The 19902-nt window shown below is 40.8% G+C and overlaps 1 protein-coding gene across 4 annotated transcripts in view; it reads left to right on the top strand.

Moving 5' to 3' along the window:
• The window catches only part of MDFIC (MyoD family inhibitor domain containing), a 120553-nt gene that overhangs the window by 64838 nt on the left and 35813 nt on the right, over nucleotides 1–19902 (top strand). For 2 of the 4 annotated variants that reach the window (XM_005312797.5, XM_042843642.2), the window contains one exon: nucleotides 4213–7836. The exons of the other annotated variants lie outside the window; for them this stretch is intronic. In XM_005312797.5, the coding sequence (XP_005312854.1) occupies nucleotides 4213–4460 (248 nt within the window). In that variant the 3' untranslated portion in view covers nucleotides 4461–7836. Of the gene's footprint in view, nucleotides 1–4212; nucleotides 7837–19902 lie in introns of those variants that run through there. 4 annotated transcript variants of the gene reach the window in all.

Genomic DNA, 19902 nt, shown 5'->3' with positions numbered 1-19902 from the left:
CCTTTGGTCGATATATTCCATCTAAATTCATACAACTGGAACCCCGCTCTTACTATTGTGTTCTGTTCAACATAACCTCCAGGTCTGTAGTACCTTTGGCACCAATCAAAGTATAGAGATTTTGGAGAAACTACTGAGAGTCACCAAAAATCTGAGGTTAGGTGGATGTGGTGGTGATAACTTGCCCATCACAACATATTGTATAATCTTCTAGTCCAACAGCTGTTCAGAGTCCAGATTTAAAATCAGTAGCACAGGGGAAAAAAAGTTTCATTAATGTTTCAACTTTGCCCTTGAAACATGGCCCAAAATTTTTGTTCATCATACAGATGAGTCACTGTTCACTGAAAGGATAAAATAAGTAACACAGATGTTACGCCTTTTTTCTTTTCATTCTCTGAAGTCTATGTAGGCTAAATAAACCTCATAGGAAACAAAATATCTTCTGAGTGGAGAATGTGTGAGTTTGCTATCAAGGCAGCTTAAATCAGAATAAACAATATGTGCATAGGTTTCTGCTTCACTCCTGTGAAGAAGAGATGAAAGAAAAAACATCCATAGTGACACCCATAATAGAACCATCAGCCAAAATTAATAGTGCATCATTTCTTTGTGTAATTGAGCATACATGGATAGCTTTGGCCTTTGATAATTAGCCAAGAGTGAAGTAGCTTTATTTAGACCAACGCAATTGGTCTGCTTCAGTAAATATCTACATAATGGAAAGCTTTGCAGGTTCCACGGAATGTCTTTCACTACACTGAGAATTGAAAAGTAGACTCTGGTGAGTTTTGCCTCTTGCTTTAAAAGCCAGTATATCAAAGTAGTGCTATATCCTGAATGTGTCCATCTGCTTCTGTCTCTGATTTAAAACATCGCTGGAAAAGGAGGCAGTGATGAAGATTAGTGTATGTGTGTCTTTATTTTGGCCTTTATCTCTCTGTGTCACAGTTGTGAAATGTCCTGCAGTCTACTCAAAATCATTAGATTTTGATTTTGTTGATGCTTTGTTAACAAATTCTGTGTTCTACACACCAATTTTCTTTCATTATTAACCTCTGTCTATCTGCCTGTCTTGAGGGTAGAGAATAGTAAAAATAACTCCAGTTCCTCAAATGTGGACACTCTTTAGACTCCTGTGACTGTTGTCTTCTACCTCTAGTTCCTTTACATCAAAAATCAGAGAGGAAATTGTACCTGAACAAATCTAACATCATCTCCATGACAACAAGCTAATTAATCACCATCAGTGTGGCTTTAGTCATCTTCACTCAGCTAATATTTCCCAACTTCATTTCATATATCTGCTGAGTTTTGGATGAAGGTCACATAAATAGGTATAGGGTTTTTTTTCATCTAAAGAAGCCACTTTAACAGACATAAGCACTGTTTAAAAAAAACAAAAAACAAAAAAACCGTTGAAGCGTATCAGCATTTGCTTCTTCCAGTTCCCCTTCCCACACAATGATAAGGAATTTCTGAGAAAGTTGTTTTCTTTTTCTCGCTCGCTCTCTGGCTTTATTGCATCTTGAGGGTTTATTCTGGGCCACCTCTATTCATTATTTATATAAATTCATTTGTTGGCTTAAGTACTGCACCTAACCTAAGATATTTATGTCCGCAGATGACAATGTTCTTCCCTACTGCAACTGATAATCCTCTTGTCAACACTTTCCTGTGTCAACTGGCTCAATAAAAATCACCTCAATTCATTTATTTTTTAAACATGAGAACTGCAGCTTTGCTGTTTCCTACCAAAATTTCTAATTGGCCTTTAATTTCAAAAATACACGTTTATAATTTTAATTTCTCCGCTATTAAATGTATGTAAAGACCCATAAGTCTTGCTTGATCACAATCACTCAGGGTATATCTATGCTGCAAATGAAGATGTGATTGCAATATGCGCTTTGGCATGGGTTAGCTGTGCCAGTACAAGCCCACCAGGAACTCTGGGTATGCACTCAGGTTGCTGAGTTGTGCTAAATTAAAGATAGCGTGGATGTGCTTACAATCACACCTTTACTTACAGTGTAGATCTTTAGTACGGACACTAACTTAAGATTTCTTCCAAATTTAGTACATCAGTTTGGACGCTGCTTACTATAAAGAAGTTAGTAAGCTCATTTATTATACCACATTTTGACTTCACAGATATAGTCTGGTCAAGTTTTTCCACAAAGCCTTTCAAAATGTGACATGGCCTATAAGTTTGGCATCAAATGTTTTTGAAAGGACAAACTAACTTACAAGTGTACCAATAGAAAAAACACTAGGGCTATATTTTATCCATTGAGTTATAAATATTGTTAATCTAATTTAGATTTTAATCTGTCTAATTTTCAAAACTGATTACCCACTCTGATCAGATTTGTTTTATGTCCAAGTGAACCATTCATTTCTTACAACAACTATTCCACTGCTTTAAAGATGTTACCCTATAGTGACCTTTTGCTTTAAAAGTCTTGCAACTTTAAAATTTTCATTTGTGTTTTAAGTATTCCTGTCTCTCACAAATTAAATATGCTCCTCCCCAAATAGGATCTGTTGCTGAACACAAAATTAAACTTGTGTGCATGATATATGCAGCTATATCTGGGGAGGGGGTTCTGCTGAGCATTTCAGAACATACTGTATGTAACTGGGTTTCCTTTGAATTGATTTTGATGAAAATCTGATAAATGTATTCCTCAATACTATAATTTTCTTCTCATTGCTCAATGTTTTGCTATTCTTCCAATCTTTGTGTGTTTCCCCATCCTTTATCATAGAATTAGAACAAAATATCAATGACAATTATTTGAGGTGATTACATGTATTCATAGTTTGGGTGCCATCTCTCCAACTGATAATCTGTGGGGTACTACTCGAGTGAACTTTCTCATTTACCATGTGTGACTTACCAGTGCCCATGACAGCAGGATATTTCAGTTCAGGTTTAGTTCTAATTTCCAGTTAGCTTTAAAAAATAATTAAATCTAAGACTAATAAGAGAATTGTGCAGAGGAATAATTTAAAATGTGAGATCAGAACAGATTTTTTTTCTTCATTGTTGAAAATGTAGATGTATGTATGGCATGTTGATATGGCTGTTTTTGAGATTAGCCTGATATCACAAAGAAAGCAAAATCCTCATGCTGTGGTGGCATCTCCTTTGCTATAACTACTTTTTTCCATAAATATCAACAAAACAATCAAGCACATAATTTATGCATAAATTATAGGTAGCTGTGACCAACTGTCAATTCATAGGTTTCAGAGTAGCAGCCGTGTTAGTCTGTATCCGCAAAAAGAACATCCGAAGAAGTGGGCTGTAGTCCACGAAAGTTTATGCTCTAATAAATTTGTTAGTCTCTAAGGTGCCACAAGTACTCCTGTTCTTTTCTCAATTCATAAAGTCTCAGTGTTCTGTTTTTGTCTTTGTCTCTTGAGATTTTGTTTCTCTTATGAATTATGTCTCATGAAGGTGACTCTCAAAATTGTTGGGTTTGATTTGACTTGAAATGTGGGTTGAGGTATGGTTCTTAATTCCATTCCTCCCTTCAGCACCAGTTCTCCTGTCCTTTAGTCACACAACTATAAATTACAAGTAAAAAAGTTTCCTAATATAGTATGAACAATAAAAGTAAACAGTACAGAAATTGTATTGTACCTTTGCCGCACAAACTGATCCTGCAACAAGAAACTAATATGTTCATATAACAGCTCTGTGGTTGGTACCATATAGGGCACAGATATAAAATATGGTGAGTGTACACTCTAGAAGACAGATGCAAAGGTAGACCAAAAGGAAGCAGTCACTTTAGATAACTTGATATTTCTTTCATAATCTGGTAATTTATGGGTGTCATGGAAGAAGTGAGTTTGAAGACAAATTTGAATGAGGAGATGATAGAGATATGCAGAGGGTAATGTGAAATCAAGAGTAGAGAAAGGACATGAAGTCTGGCATCGAGGCTAGCATAATTGACTAATGGAGGGGGACATACAAGATGAGATCCAAGATTTAAGCTGGCTGTGTTGTGACCCTGAAGAGGAGGACACAAAATTTGAACTTCATGTTGCAGGGGAAAGGAAGCTTTGCCGATTGTAAAGCAGTGCCAGTAATTATTATGTGACATATTTGCACATAAAATGTAATACTGATTTGTCCTTTTTTTTCCCCCTTTTTTTCTTTAAATGCGGCACATTACAAAACTGGTACTTACGAAGATTGCTGTGTTCACTGTATCCTGGCTTGCTTGTTTTGTGAGTTTCTCACCCTCTGTAATATTGTTCTGGGACAAGCTTCCTGTGGCATCTGTACATCGGAGGCCTGCTGTTGTTGCTGTGGGGACGAAATGGGGGATGATTGTAACTGCCCATGTGACATGGATTGTGGCATAATGGACACTTGTTGCGAATCATCAGACTGCTTGGAAATCTGTATGGAATGCTGTGGGATTTGTTTCCCAACATGAAATATTTGTCTCTCTTTTTTTATTACTCTGTTTAAAAACTGGAGAGCTTTTTAAAATACTTTTGAAGAAAAATAAGGTAAGAGTCTCACACAGCAACCTAGTATTTGCACTGTTAACTTGCTATGTTTAAAGAATCTTTAGAGAAAACAAAAAATCTGTACTCTAACAAATGTTTTATGGTTTAGTATGTGAAATTCTAGTTACTTTCCAACCCTCTTTTGGCTTTGCAAATGGGACAGTTGACTGCAATCAACTTAAAGGCCTGATACAATAGGCCTTTCTTGGTTAAAATAGCAATTTGAGTAAAGGTTTTGGCCAGAGAAAAGACTGCAAAGTAGCCTAAATATTTCCCCCCTCACCTACTTTAATGCTTAAATGCTTGAATAGCTTTCCATACCTAACACACTTTTGCAGGAGTTCTTGAAAGCAAAATGTCTTTATTTCAACCTTTTATGGTTTGAAGTAACCTTGGCCTGTTATATTTTAAAGTGAATTTAAAATATGCAGTGGGAATCTACAATTGGTCTTGATGCAGTGGTCACATTGAAATGTTTCTTCTCTTTTGGAGTATTCCATTGGTTTGAGAGAGATTCCCTGTGCTTATAATGGTGAATACTCGTAATAGGTGAAATCCAGGCATATTAAGTCAATGAGAGTTTTGTCATTGACTTAAAAAGGGCCAGGATTTCACGAACTGTCTTCCAAACCAGAAGAAACTTTTTATATGGAACCTGTATTTTCCTTCAGTGTTAGTTACTTGAAGTGATCAGTTTTAGAACAAGGTTTTGAAAGCCTAGGTAAACATGAAACATACCATTTCTCAGTTGGACTAGATAGTCAAAATCACTCTAGTTATTTAAAGGAATATCATCAAAAATAACTTCAGATTCTAAACCTACCAGTTTTTATGGATTTACAACTACATTTCCTAATTTAATTTTCTCCCCCTTTCCCCCCCCCCCCTTTCCTCTGCTGTAGGAAAGACCCACACAAATAGAGGGAATGGACAGTCAGAGGAAATAGTGAAACCAACTAGACAGGAAGTACTATCAAGTGCAGAAAGTAAACTTATGAAATATCTTATGCTCAAATATTGGTTCTTTTAAGTGTTACTTATAAACAGTATGTAAAGAATTTTCAAATAGTTACTTTTAAGCTGATTGTGTCTCTTTAAAACTGAAGGAACTATAGTAATGTCTTTTAAAAACACATAGGATTCAATGGGCCAATTTTTTCTCTTAATTACACCATATAAAACTAGATTTTCTCAGTATAATTGAGAACAGACTCTGGCCCAATTTAGCTAGTGATTACACAATTTCCAGATGTTGGGAAATAATGGTGCCCATTTACCTTAGCATCTGCTAGTTTCTCCCCTCAATACCTCTGCCTCATTTGTTCTGTTCTGTAAACTACCTGTACGCCTTGATCTCACATGTTTAACTTTGCTCCATATTTCCTGTTTGTAGTTTGTTGGTCCTAGTTGATTTAGGTCTCACTACAACAGTCCTTGATGGGTAATATCACATTTCCTTAAAGTGAATTGACCCTAAAACAGTTCTTTCCACTGTAAAGAATTCAATGTATGTAAATGTGACAAACTGAAAGAGCATGGAAATGTGAAATTCACTGTCAACACATTGTTCTTACCTAGGGCCTGGTTCTGCAAACACTGACTAGTAGTGCTTACTACTGTGAGTTCTCACTGAAAATGATAACCTTAAAATAGCTGTATCCATCACAATTCTGTTGAACTAGGGAGGCGTTTCCTTCTGCCTTGACCTCTCCAGGATTGTGGTATATTCCAGTTCAATGCAGATTTATTCAGCAGGTATCTTTATCCATTTTTGACAGTTACTACAGTAGCTATTCCCATCTGTTTCTGCTACATAGATAGATCCAGATTCTGATCTCACATTAAGGTGAACCAGGTGTTTCTCCACTGTCAGCATTTTCCAATGGTGTAACTTCATTAAGGAAGTGCTCAGATATTATGGTAATGGACACTGTAGTAAAAAAACTACATAGTTAAATTGATAAAATCACAGAGCTCAGAATCAGGCCCATGGGGCTCATTTATAACTCCTTAGAGTCTGAACTACACTGGGACGGGGGAAGAGGCATGCTGGCTAAGGGGCAGTGCCTGGAGGCATTTTGCCTTTATAAGATATAATGCCTCTGGGGAAACTGGGGGCATCACAGTGAGCAGTGGGACTTGCTGCACCTTGGGAAAGTGTAGATAGTGCTTCCCCCAGCACAACGCTGGTGGATGTCACCACAGAGGAGTTGGGGAAATATTCTCCGGGACCACGTACCACTGAAGACTGTGCTAGCTGTCCCAGCCCCTGTGTTGCTAAGCAGAGGCAAATAAGCTATGGCTGTCCCTTGTTTTGAATGCGCTTGTGAATCGTGGAAAAGGGCTTCCTGTGTCTTCTCCTTGTGCCAGAGCAGTCACATTTTGGTTTATAGGTTTCTGGAAAACTGAACATCTGCATTATTAAGCTTTTGGTAAATATTGAATTTTAAGAATTGTTTAGTATTGCTCTTGAAAATAAATTACTATACCACAGGCTGCTATAGATGGGCAAACAATTATGTTCTATACAAACTACTTGTTTAGATTGTTATACACACAAATGTTACTGCTTGTAGGATACTTAACAAATGGAAATGTTTTGGGTTCAAAGTAGAAAAAGGTGGGAAATGCACGTATTTCATTCTTTTTTCTAAAGAGTATAGTTCCAATATTGTTAAACCAAAACCAATTTATATATAATCAGAATCTGGATATTTATATATACCTAATTTTAATATTTCTCTTTTGCCCACCTGATTTGTGAAATATTAGGAAGTGGAAATACTGGCAGGTTATAGGACATATAAAGCCTGCCAATGACTTGGAACTATCATCAGATTATTGCAGATTTAATTCTGAAAATTTTAACTGTGTGATTTGTTTAACATTTAAATCTATTCTGCTACTCTTTGTCATAGAAATATTAGCACTTTTGTAATATTTATCTCTGCAGCAGAGAATATTAGTGAGTAGTTTAAAGAACTTCTTTTTTATATTTATATTCTTAAAATTCTCTTATGTTATGTCCGCTCTGTAGGCAATCTTATGAGCATCTTGTGTAATAAAAACAAGCAGAACTAAAAGTAGACAATGTGAAAATGTAGTTTAAATAAAAAATCAGTACTTGTCAAGTTTGTAAAATTTCTGGTGGACATTCACAGTGTTTCAGTTTTATAGTTTAGAGTTCTTCAAACTGGCCCTGTTTTTTACAAATTGGTAAGTTACTATTTGTATTTTATATTAACTGGATCTGTGTAATTGTAAAACACTATTTTGAAATAAAATAACTTTATTTTAAAACTTTGGACTACTTTGTTATTATGTTACTGTCTTGTTACTGTTTTGCATTTTAACATCATGTGGAAGTCTCTGCATACAGTCATTGCTTTATGCGAGAGTTCCTGCTACAGCTTGTAGTCTTTGGGTGACCCACAGTGTGAGTGAACCAATATAACTATGTACAGCTTCGCACAACATAGCAGATTTAGACTTTAAAATTTCTGAAGAAATAACTTGGAACTTTGTAATATGGAATACACAAAACGTATTTTAAATGTAAGTTAAACACTAGTGGGACAAATTTATCCCTGGTGTAACTCCATTGACTACACTAAGGATGAATTATTGTATTTTTAATATATTCACTGACATATCCCTTTCAAATTACGAAAAAGCTACACTAAACATGGAGTAGTTGGTTCACAATATTATTTAAGTGGGAGTAAGATTAATGGACTCATGAGACTGCAAAAACTTAGGGTCCATCCACACAAGAAAGTAGCATTACTTTAATTTAAGGTGTGATTTTTTTTTTTAAACCAATTTAACTAAAGCAGTGCAAAAGGCTGTGTGGCACCTACTGTGGTTTAAACTAAGGTTATTTCAGTTTGGCTCAAATTGAATGGGAACAGGGTTAAGCTAAATAAGCCTCTCAAACTGAGGCCTGGTCTACATTGGGGCGGGGAAATCCATCTAAGATACGCAACTTCAGCTACGAGAATAGCGTAGCTGAAGTCGACGCATCTTAGATCGACTTGGATTGACTTACTTCGCGTCCTCGCGGCGCAGGATCGACGGCCGTCGATTCCGCTTCCGCCTCTCGCCCTGGTGGAGTTCCAGAGTCGATGGGGAGCGCGTTTGGGGATCGATGTATCACGTCTAGACGAGAGGCGATACATTGATCCCCAGTAGATCGATCACTACCCGCCGATCCTGCGGGTAGTGTAGACATACCCTGAAAGAGGAGTGTCCACAAGGCCTTTTACAATGGTTTTACTAAGTCATTTTTTTAAAAAGTGATGCAACCTCCTGTATACACGAGGCCTTAGAAAATCAAAAATAATTCTAAAGAATCTCCAACAAATGTTACTAATATTTTAGTTGCACTGAATGAAATTTTGCTTTTGGGACAATAGCTAAATTTCTAGTAGAAAATAATTGTTCATATAAAAACACTAATAAAAATCTTTACAAATAGCAGCTGTTTGAGGTTTACTCCAGCTATTCATATATAATAGTAGATGGCTATAAACAATAACATTTCTAGAGAACAATTTCTTCAGTCAAGAGGAGATCCACATTTAGGAACTTTAGTGTGCATAATAACTGTATTTTAACACTAGTAATTTATAGTAAGAACGGTTAAACTCAAAGGGAATAGCCATCTTTAAGAAAAGAATACATTTCTAAAGAGAAAAGTTTTTTCATTGAAGGTCTAACTATTTTATTATGTGATGCCCAAATAATATTCACAACAATAGAGAGAGAGAGACTGTGTGTGTGTGTGTTTGGGGATGAACACTATGGTTACACTGAGGCAAATCCATTACAAGCTCTTATCAGATACCTTACAACTTTCTGCAAAACTTCTGTTAATCTGAAATTTCTCACTCCTCTCAGTCCCAAAGATGGCAAAGAGCTCTCTGCCTGTTCTTAGAACTTTTTTAGACATTTGGAAAACCCTGTCAAAATTGTCATCATGTGTTCTCGTTAGGAGTGAGAGAATGCAAATCAGAGAATTCTATCTCTGAACCAACAGTGATGCAGGTATTTGGAATACTCTTCAGAGCAGCTGAGTTCAGCTTGGCTCAATAAAATAGTGACCTGAGGGGCCCTACAAAAAAATGAGGATTCATTAGTTAGAGACTAACCTTTCTCCCCTCCTAACTAAGCCTTCTGGTATTTGTATGCTGCAAATACTTTCCAATTCCAAAGGTAGCAGGATGATTTTGGCCCAATCTAGACATTAGGAAATTGAAAAGTTTCCTTAAAGTAGCCATAAAAGTTCTCCTGTATCGAGCACTCAGCTTTCTAGAAGATGAAGTTGACTACCTGTACAGAGATCTACCCATTCATCTAGGAGCTTTGTCATGAGCATTCACCAAATCTTTGACAGTGATTTTGGCACTGACTAGCTGAGAGAATGGTCTTTCCTCCCTTATCAGCCTTTGCCAGGGTGAACTATTTCCACCACAGTTTGAGAGAAGTACCATCTTCACTCTGCAAGATAGGGGCAGATGTAGGATTTGATTACAGGATCAGAGCCTGTATATGGGTTAACTTTTTAGTATGAGGATTACCTTTGTTTTTAAATTATCTGCAAGCAAACTAATTTTGCCCCCTTGTGCCTATGCATTACAGTACAGTCTAAAATTAATTAGCGCTTTACTGAAATACAAAATAGTACACAATATTTTTCTATAACCTTTAATACACATGTAGCATCTTATTTATTTTTATTCTGGAATGCATTCACTGATTTCATTATGATAATAGTCCAGGATAATTGGGCATCTTTTTTATATGACCTTCTGAAGTGTGTAGTCAGCAGCCAAATACTATTACAATTTTTTTTCAACCAGCGATGCAGCCTTCCTCAGCTACTTCATCCTTGAGTTGCACCTAACTAAAAAGCTACTTTATGTGCACTAAACAGACAGTATACCTAAGTTACATACCTAATGTAGGTACATTGCAGAAGATAGGATCGTTATTATTAAGTAAACTTAGGTCATCATCCTGCATAGACTTCTGGGAACAGCTGGAGTAAATTGTTATAGCACTGGAACTATGACAGTTTATACAGTTGAGGCTCTGCCCCTTGATATCAATGGTGTTGCATACATGCTTAAATGTTTGAAAAGTCTAGACCTAAGATGGCCTATATATGCTAGCAAATATCACTATTCTTCGAGTGCTTGCTCATGTCGATTCCATTCTAGGTGTGTGCATGCCCACGTTCACAGTCGTCCGAGATTTTTGCCTTAGCAGTATCCATAGAGTCAGCTGTGGCATCCCCTTGAGTCCATGCGCTAGTATAGTAGGCACCGCTGGCCCTATGCCCTCTCAGTTCCTTATTACTGCCTGTGATGGTTGGTCAGAGCGCCTCGTCTTGCATTGTGAGCGTGTTACCAGTTCTTTACAGCCCATTGTCTATCTTCTTTGTATATAGTTTGTAGGTACTTAGTTAGCCATTAAGTTAAGTGTCAGGTTAGTTTGGTAGTTAGAATCCCTGCTGGGACTTCGCCCCTGAGCGGCGCATGCCCTGTTCCCCCAGCTTCAAACCATGCTCGTCATGTAACAGGCCGATGCCTATTAGTGACCCCCACGACAGCTGTTTGAAGTGCTTGGGGGAGTCCCATAGAAAGGACAAGTGCTGAATCTGCAAAAAATTTGCCCTAGACCCCAAAAGGAGCAGGATATCCTCTTAAGGGCACTCCGCATGGAGGCTGCACTTCGTCCTGTGTTGGAGACCTCCCACTAGGGTGACCAGATGTCCCGATTTTATAGGAACAGTCCCGATTTTTGGATCTTTTTCCTTATATAGGCTCTTATTACCCCCCACCTCCTGTCCCAATTTTTCAAACTTGCTGTCTGGTCACCCTACCTCCCACTCGGACCCCATGCTGAATACCTCAGCAGCTTTGTGGCGCGCGCTGCTGGCACCGGGCTCTGCCCGGCACCGTTCCTCCTTACTGGTGCCTAAGAAGCAGCACAAGAAGAAGAGCCCTCCCAGCACCAGAGGGGAAAGGGGCTTTAGGCAAAGGACCTATGTTCGGCTATGTGGCCTGCCTCGGGGATTCCTGGGGGTACTGATGCGGTTGGACCCCCCAGCCTGGCCAGGGATTCGACTCCAACTCCTGGGAGTGGCAGGGGATCCCGGCTTCTCCTAGGGCACTTGTTGCCTGAAGTGGACCCAGCAGCTAAGGAACAAGCAAGCTCCCCACCCACCCGCCTGGAGGAGTCCTCCAGGTCCAGCTGCAACTGCACCTCTCCTCCACTCCTAACCCCTCCATAGACCCCAAGCCGCCCAGAGAAAAGCATGTGTTTCTCTTCTCCAGAACAAGCTTTTGCTATGCCCCATGCAGGTTCCGGGGGCGGCTGAGGAGGCAATAGCACATACCGCCTCCTCAGCCACCCCAGAACCTGCATGGGGCATAATAAATCAGAAACTTCCCCCCAAAACCCCACAATTGGGGGTCTGGCGGCCACAGCAGCAACAGGGGAGGCTGAGCCTCCCCTGGCCTATTATACCCACTGCCCATGCGGTACCCATGGTACCGGAAGCTTCATGCCAAAGATTGCTGCGGCGCAGGTCACGTTCGCCTAGACAGTCTCCCAGACATCAGTCCCACACCGGGGCAGGATCGCTCTCCATCTTGACACCAGTCTCCCCCTCCCTGGTACCGCTCATCTGGCAGGCACCGATCCTCACCCTTGTCTCACTGATCGCCAACCAGGGTCAGTCGTCAAACTGAGGCCTTGATAGGTGATTAACAGCCGATCTGCAAGACCGGTGCAGCAGCTGCAGCATAGCAGCAGGGACAGTGGTCCGCTCAATGGCCATGCTGGAACCCGCGGGGTGTACCCATAATGCCTGTCCCATATTCTCACCATTCCTCCTTGGCTGCCTCGAACAAACCGCCTCTGGCACCGCTGGCACCGGAGTCAGAACACGGCACCGAATACAATGCGGGGATAGCACAGCAGGCTCCAACACTCAAGGAGTCATCCCCAGAGAGGGAAGGTGAACCCTGCTCCTCCCTCATCTTCAGACGAAGCGGTGGCAGGTCCCTCCCAAACAGGTAGTCCCCACTGACGACTTCCAGGAGCACCAGGCCTTCCTTAAAAGGGTGGCTTCCAATTTGAACTTAAAAATTGAAGAGTTTGTGGAGGAATCCAACAACCTCTATAATGTTATATCCTCCTCCAGTGCCTGTCCACCCAGGGTCCTTAAGATTGGCAAATCGCTACGGCAGACCCCCTCTTCTATTCTGCCTATTTCTAAGATGGTGGAAAAGAAGTATTACGTCCCTGCAAGAGGGTTCGAATATCTGTACACACACCCTCCAGCGGCGTCACTGGTCATGTCCGCTGTTAATGAAAGGGACAGGCAGGGCCAAGAGACTGGATTTGTTTGGTGGAAATATTTATTCGACATCCAGCCTGCAATTTCATGTGTCTAACCACCACACCCTGTTAGGAAGGTACAATTTTAATCTGTGGAACTCCCTTAACAAATTCAAGAGGACCCTCCCACAGGAGCGAGCCCAGGAGTTTGCCCTTTGGTGGACTTAAGGCACAGCGGTGGTGAGAGGAGTCCTCCAGATGGCCTGGGACGCTACAGACTCAGTGGCCAGGGTGGTTGCCTTGGTGGTGGACATGAGGCATAGCTCCTGGCTGCAGTCTTCCAGGTTATCCCAGAAGATGCAAGTCACCCTTAAGGCACTCCTGTCTGAGGGGGCTGGGCTCTTCTCCGTGCTCACGGACTCAAGGCTTTTCGGTCTTAAAGACTCCCATGTCACCCTCCACTCCTTGGGCCTTCATACTCCTCAGCAGGACAGTAAGCTGTTCCATCCTCCACCTCCCCAGTCTAGGTCCTGGGGGACTCCCCCGCTGAGCACCTACAAAGGGAAAGGATAGAAACAAGGGGTCAAAGCGACGACACCTGTCGTCTTCTGGTACATCTGCTCAGTCTGACCCTTCCAGGAGCAAGGGAAGCCAGAAGAAAGCATTCGGAGGATGTGCTCGAGGACATCGCCCCAGTCACTTCCCAGGATCCACCCTCCCACTTTTTCCTCGACCGACTATGCTCCTTCTGGTCATCCTGGTCTTGGCTGACCTCAGGCCATTGGGTGCTCGAAGTAATGTCTTCAGGTCACATCTTGCATGTGGGGGTGGTGGAGGAGGTCCCTCGGGTCATGAAAAGAAAAGGGTTCTACTCCCCCTACTTCCTAATCCCGAAAGCAAAAGGGGGCCTCAGACCCATTTTGGACCTGTGTCGCCTCAACAAGTCTCTCAAGAAGTTGAAGTTTCGCATGGTCTCCCTGGCCATCATCATCTCCTCCCTGGATCCAGGAGACTAGTACGCTGCCCTCAACTTGAAGGACGCATACTTCCATATTTCAATTTTCCCAGGGCATAGGGGCTGCCTCCGTTTTGTGGTGGGCCAGCACCACTTCCAATTCACAGCACTGCCATTTTGTCTCTTGTCAGCCCCAAGAGTTTGCTCCACCTGTTGTGACTTGGGGCTATTAACAAATGAGAAAAAGTCGACCTTACGTCCAATGCAACACAGAATTCATTGGAGCGATCCTTGACTCTACTCAGGCCAGAGCCTTCCTCCTGGAGGCTCGATTCCAAGCCATGACGGACCTCATCTCATGCATGCAAGGCCACTCTCTCATCACCGCTCACACGTGCCTGTGATTATTGGGCCACATGGCAGCCTGCAATTATGTGGTCCGACACACACACCTCTGTTTCAAGCCCCTGCAGGCATGGCTGGCATCGGTCTACATCCCCAACAGACACAGCATGGACCAGGTGGTCAGGGTCCCGGACCACGTACTGTCATCACTCACCTGGTGGCATAATCCTGAATTGGTATCGGAGGGAGTTCCCTTCGCGGCTCCGTCCCCGGAGGTGACCCTGGTCGCCAATGCTGCGGACCTGGAGTGGGGAGCCCACCTGGACTATCTCAGCATGCAAGGACGTCGGTTATGTCACAATCGCTTCCTATACATCAACGTCAGGGAGCTCAGAGCAGTTCGCCTGGCCCGCCAAGCCTTCTTACCTCACATAGAAAGCAGGGTGGTCCAGGTCCTGATGGACAATACAGCGGCTATCTTCTATATCAACAAGCAAGACAGAGCCAGATTGTCTGCCCTTTGCCAAAAAGCCCTCAGGCTCTGGGACTTCTGTGTAAAACACAACATTCATCTCGTAGCCGCCCACCGGGGTCAGGAATGCTTTGGCAGATCGCCTTAGCAGGACCTTCTCATCTCTCCACAAGTGGTCCCTCCATCTGGAAGTGGTCAGCGTCATCTTCCAGAGGTGGGGGACTCCCCACGTGGACCCGTTCACGCCCAGGCAGAACAGGAAATGCCACGTTTTCTGCTTGATTTGGGGGATTGACAGAGGCTCCCTGTCGGATGCTTTTCTACTCGTGTGGTTGGGGGCTCTGTTGTACGCCTTCCCCCCAGTGCCGTTACTTCACAGGGTCCTCACGAAGATCAAGTAGGGCAGGGTGAAGGTGATCCTCATAGTGCCGGTTTGACTGCGCCAGCACTGGTTCAGCATGCTGCTGTACCTCTTGGTATCTGCTGCATTACAGCTACCGCTCAGGCCGGGCCTGCTGCCCCAAAGCCAGTCTTCTGCATCCAAATCTGCTTAGCTGCTGCATAGTTAAATGTGGAGAAGTAGGAGTGCTCAGTTGGTGTCCAACAGGTCCTGTTGGGAGGCTTTCTGCTGCCCACCAGAGCGACCTACCTGGCCAAATGGAAATGGTTTGCTTGTTGGACCTCGGATAAAGGCATTCGGCCCAAGTGGCCCTCGCTGCAGTTAATCCTGGACTACCTTCTGCATTGCAAGTTCTAAGGCCTGTCCCTTTCATCTATCAAGGCCTACTTGGCTGCGATCTCGGCCTTCCATCTGCCGCTCAAGGGTAGGTCGGTTTTCACCCAGGACATGACTGCCAGGTTCCTCAAGGGCCTCAAGCACCTCTACCCGCACATCAGGGAACTCGTCCCTCCATAGGAGTCTTGTGCTGCCATGGCTCACAGGGCCCCCCTTCAAGCCTCTGGTTTCCTGCTCTCTCCTTCTCCTTTCCTGGAAGGTCACATTCTTGGTTGCAATAACATCTTCTCGCCGGATCTCTGAGATTAGGGCGCTTACTGCGGAACTACCCTATATGGTCTTTTACAAAGGCAAGGTCCAGCTGCGGCCTCACCCGGCTTTCCTACCCAAGATAGTCTCACAGTTTCATATGGGCCAGGATGTGTACTTACCTGTCTTTTTTCCAAAGCCGCATAAGTCAGAGGAGGAGTGTAGGTTGCTTTTCGTAGACGTCAGGAGGGTGCTAGCCTTCTACATTGAAAGGACCAAGTCATTTCGCAAGTTGACACAATTGTTTGTTGCAGTGGCTGATAGGATGAAAGGTCATCCAGTGTCCATTCAAAGAATTTCTTCTTGGATCACTGCCTGCATTTGCTGTTGCTATGATCAGGCGAAGGTGCCACCTCCAGCGATTGTCACCATTGCTCATGTCCATTCCATTACCTGCCCTCCTACCCCTCTGTCCAAGTTGCTGGCAAGAAGGAACTGAGAGGGTGTAGGGTCAGCTGCGTCTAACATACCAGTGCATGGGCACGACACTCAAGGGGGCGCCTCAGCCGACCCTACAGATACTGCTAAGGCAAAAATCTCTGACTGTGCATGTGGGTCACACACCTAGAATGGAATGGACCTGAGCAATACATCTCGAACAACAACAGTTACGTAAGGTAGGTAACCGGTTTTTTTCCTGTATGTGATTATTTAGTCTGTAGTATGCTGAGTGAAAACACAATTTAATGGACTGTTTGTCCAGTATAGGCAGAATAAAAGTTGTTCAGAATGGAACTTAAATTATTGGGGGGGGGGGGAAATGTATATTAGTTGAGAAATAGCATGTGATCATGTAATGAGATTATGTTTATATGTAGAAAGAAGCAGAGTAAAGTTTTATTGTGCAGCCAGACTTTGGCATTTTCTGACTTTTGAGTGCTTAACCATGCAACTTTACCATTCTCATTCCCTCCTTTTTTTTTCAAAAGAAAATATAGAAAATAGATGCTCGGGCATCTTAATAGGTCTTCAGGAGCATCCTATTAACCTTAGCAAATCTTTTTAGAGCCCCTCTCCTGCACTCCTTTGGAGTATATGGCATTTCTGTGAAGTCTTTGCCTCCCTCGTTATGCACCTCCATTAAAGTTTTCATTGGGTAGCTAAGTTAGCCACGCTCTGTCAGCCATTCATTCATATACACTATGGTCTTTTCAGTTGCACCGTTAGTGAATTTATGGCCTGATCCAAAGATTTTTCTTGACTTCATGGAGTTTTAGATCAGGCCCCAAATGAGAGACTGGGCAAAATGTATTGAGGTTGCAGAGAGTGTAATTTTCAACACCTACTAACTTGGACACATTCATTAAGGAGTTTCCATTAATGAGAAAACTCATTAATGAAGGCCACATTTCAACTTTGTACCCTTGTATGTTTTGGTGTTAGAATTGGATTTTTTTAAAAAATAAGGAACTTGTGTGTACTCCAAAATGTCTGAACTTTCCAAAGAAAGATTAAACTTTCCAAAGAAACTTACCTTTGGGCAGAGACCAAGCCTGTAAAATTGTAGTCCAAATGATCAAATTTCCAGAGTTAAATGATTAAAAACAGTGGATGAAAATGCAAATGTATATACAACTTTAGTTAAAACAAACCAATGCAACTTTAAATATAACAAAACAAAAGCAAGCTTAAATACATGGAATAAAATGTGTGCTAAACATTCCAACTCATCTTCCTGGGTTTTGATATTTCCCATTCTTCATCTGTATGTATTCTATTTAAATGATACATTCAGCACACAGTTCCTTCTTTGGGTCTTTTTCAAGTGTTTAGCAAACTTTTGACACTATATAATTATAAAATGTTTCACTGCATATTAAAACTGTATTTAAAAATGCTGGAATCAACCATACACAAAACAAAACAAAAATAGCATTTCACATATCAAACATTTCCCAGTGCCTGCCTTTGTTTGTTTAACCTGATCTCCATCTATTTTAAATATTTGTACTCCAAAGAAGAGAACAGGTAAGGACACGTTCTTCCTTTGTAGATGTCTTGGACCCTTTTGACATGTCAAGGTATGTGTCCTATGGTAGACTGCATTCTTATATTGTCCATATTTGTACTATATCCAACTCCAAGAAAATAGACTTCTGAAGGTAATATATTTGGAGATCTCCAGTTATTATTAAGTAACCTACTATCGGTTTCCTACAGCAACTGTAACTCAGCTATGTTTTACACGTAGAACATGTAAAGGAGAAAATGTATCACCCATATATGGTAATAGATAATGCTACCAATGCATAGGACTCTGAAAATATGTTCACTTGAATAACTACACTCACTTGAGTAGAATTGCAGCATTGGATCCGTAATGTATTTCTTCTTTCTATGACTGCATTTGGCCTCCCTTACTCCTGCTGAGTAGTATCCCACTGCATGAGTGGTTTCTTTGAAATCAGTGGGATTAACCATGGAATAATGGACTACTGCTTCCTGAATCTGGGCCATAGTGAAGTTGTCACATGGAGGGAAAAAATTACTTCATTTAAGAGGATTCCACTGTAATAGTGTATTTGAATTCAAAATATGCTAATCCATCATTATCATTGATATTTTTCATATAAATTATTTCAAATAAGTGCCAAATAATAAATAGTACTTTATAAAAATCCTGGTTAATCTCTGTTTGATCAATATGTCTCCAATTAAAGAACCAACAGATCTCATAATTTGAACCAAGCGCGATATAATTTTTATATAATTTATAATATAAAGTTGACAATCTTGAAACAGTTGTTTCTACTGTATGGCCTGCACATTTTTCTAAACTTGGTAGATAATACAGTGGAATGATGTAGTCTAGCTGCTGAATTCTGTAACGATTACAGCTGTTTAAGACTGGTAAGTGGAAGACCTGCAAGCAGAACTGTAAGAGGTGAGATATGATTAAACGACAAGGTTTTGCTAGCCTGCCTAGAAAACATAACTCTCCATTTGTCTGTTTCTTGATGTGGTGGTAAGACACCTTGATTACATAATTAATGAAGGCTTCAAGTGATGGCTTAGAATCCACAATAACTTCAAGGTCATCATGAGCACTGTCTGAAGGATAAAGAGAACCACCATGCGAAGAAACCGCCATAAATGACAACTAATATCTTTGCATCAGAGATCACTTTTTGGCAACTATGCTTTGGTGAAGTTAAGTTTGAGAAAAGGGACGTCATCTATGACTGAAATTTATATTCAATCTTGTTACATCAGAAAGAATAATTAGACATATTTACGCAATTACATTTTAGTAAACTATTATGCCAGCTTAACTGTAACACATATTCCGGTAAAAGTACATTAAACAGCAATCCAAAAGCAATTTAGCTGCTGAAGGCATTATTTTGTATCTAATTATTCACAAATTAATGAAGAAAATTAAATTCCAATCACTGAAAAAATGAAGCAATTGTGAGAATCAGAACTACAGATTAGTTAAAGCAAAGCTATGCAATGCATAACAGAATTAAAGCATTCTTGTATTCAAATTCAATGCTTAAAAAAGAACAAATCCATCATCTTGAAATTTGACTTGTAGCTTGACATTAAAAATAATATGAGTAGAATTTTCAGTGGGGTAAGCACAAAACTAGTTCAAGTAGTGTCACTCTCAATTAATGTACTCAGGTGGTGTGCCCATTAAAATTCCCACTTGTGGGTTCAGCTCTCTATGCAAATGGGGTCATTACCTGGAGAATTTAATTGGGTATGACACTGGGAGTAGGAATTTTCCTTTCAAAATAAACCCACTTGCACACATTTTCACTAGAAATTTGATTGTTACATATACTTCATATTGTTTGGCTCTATAAATATTTACCAAAATCCAGAATGTCTTCACTTTATTTATTTATTTATTTATTTATTTATTTATTTATTTACAAGTGATTTATAATGCATCAAAATGATTTTTAAATTGCAAGACCTGTTAGAAGAGGCCTTGGTAAATATGTATTTTTTTATTGTTTGTTGAAATAATGTTTTTATTTTACTATCCTTTAAGAGTTGTATCAATTGTTTTTAATACAGTATGTAAAACCAGAACTACTCTGTTTCTAAAATACGAACATAAAACTAAGGACAAATTGCACTATCGGGTATGTATCAAAACATTACACAGATTGTTTGGTACGTGCTTAAAACATGCTACATTTCTAAGTAGCATTATTTATTACTTTTATTACTATATGGAGCAGAAGA

The sequence above is a fragment of the Chrysemys picta genome, chromosome 1 (assembly GCF_011386835.1).
Source record: "Chrysemys picta bellii isolate R12L10 chromosome 1, ASM1138683v2, whole genome shotgun sequence".
NCBI classification, from domain to species: domain Eukaryota; kingdom Metazoa; phylum Chordata; order Testudines; family Emydidae; genus Chrysemys; species Chrysemys picta.
This window is presented reverse-complemented; position numbering and strand designations above follow the sequence as displayed.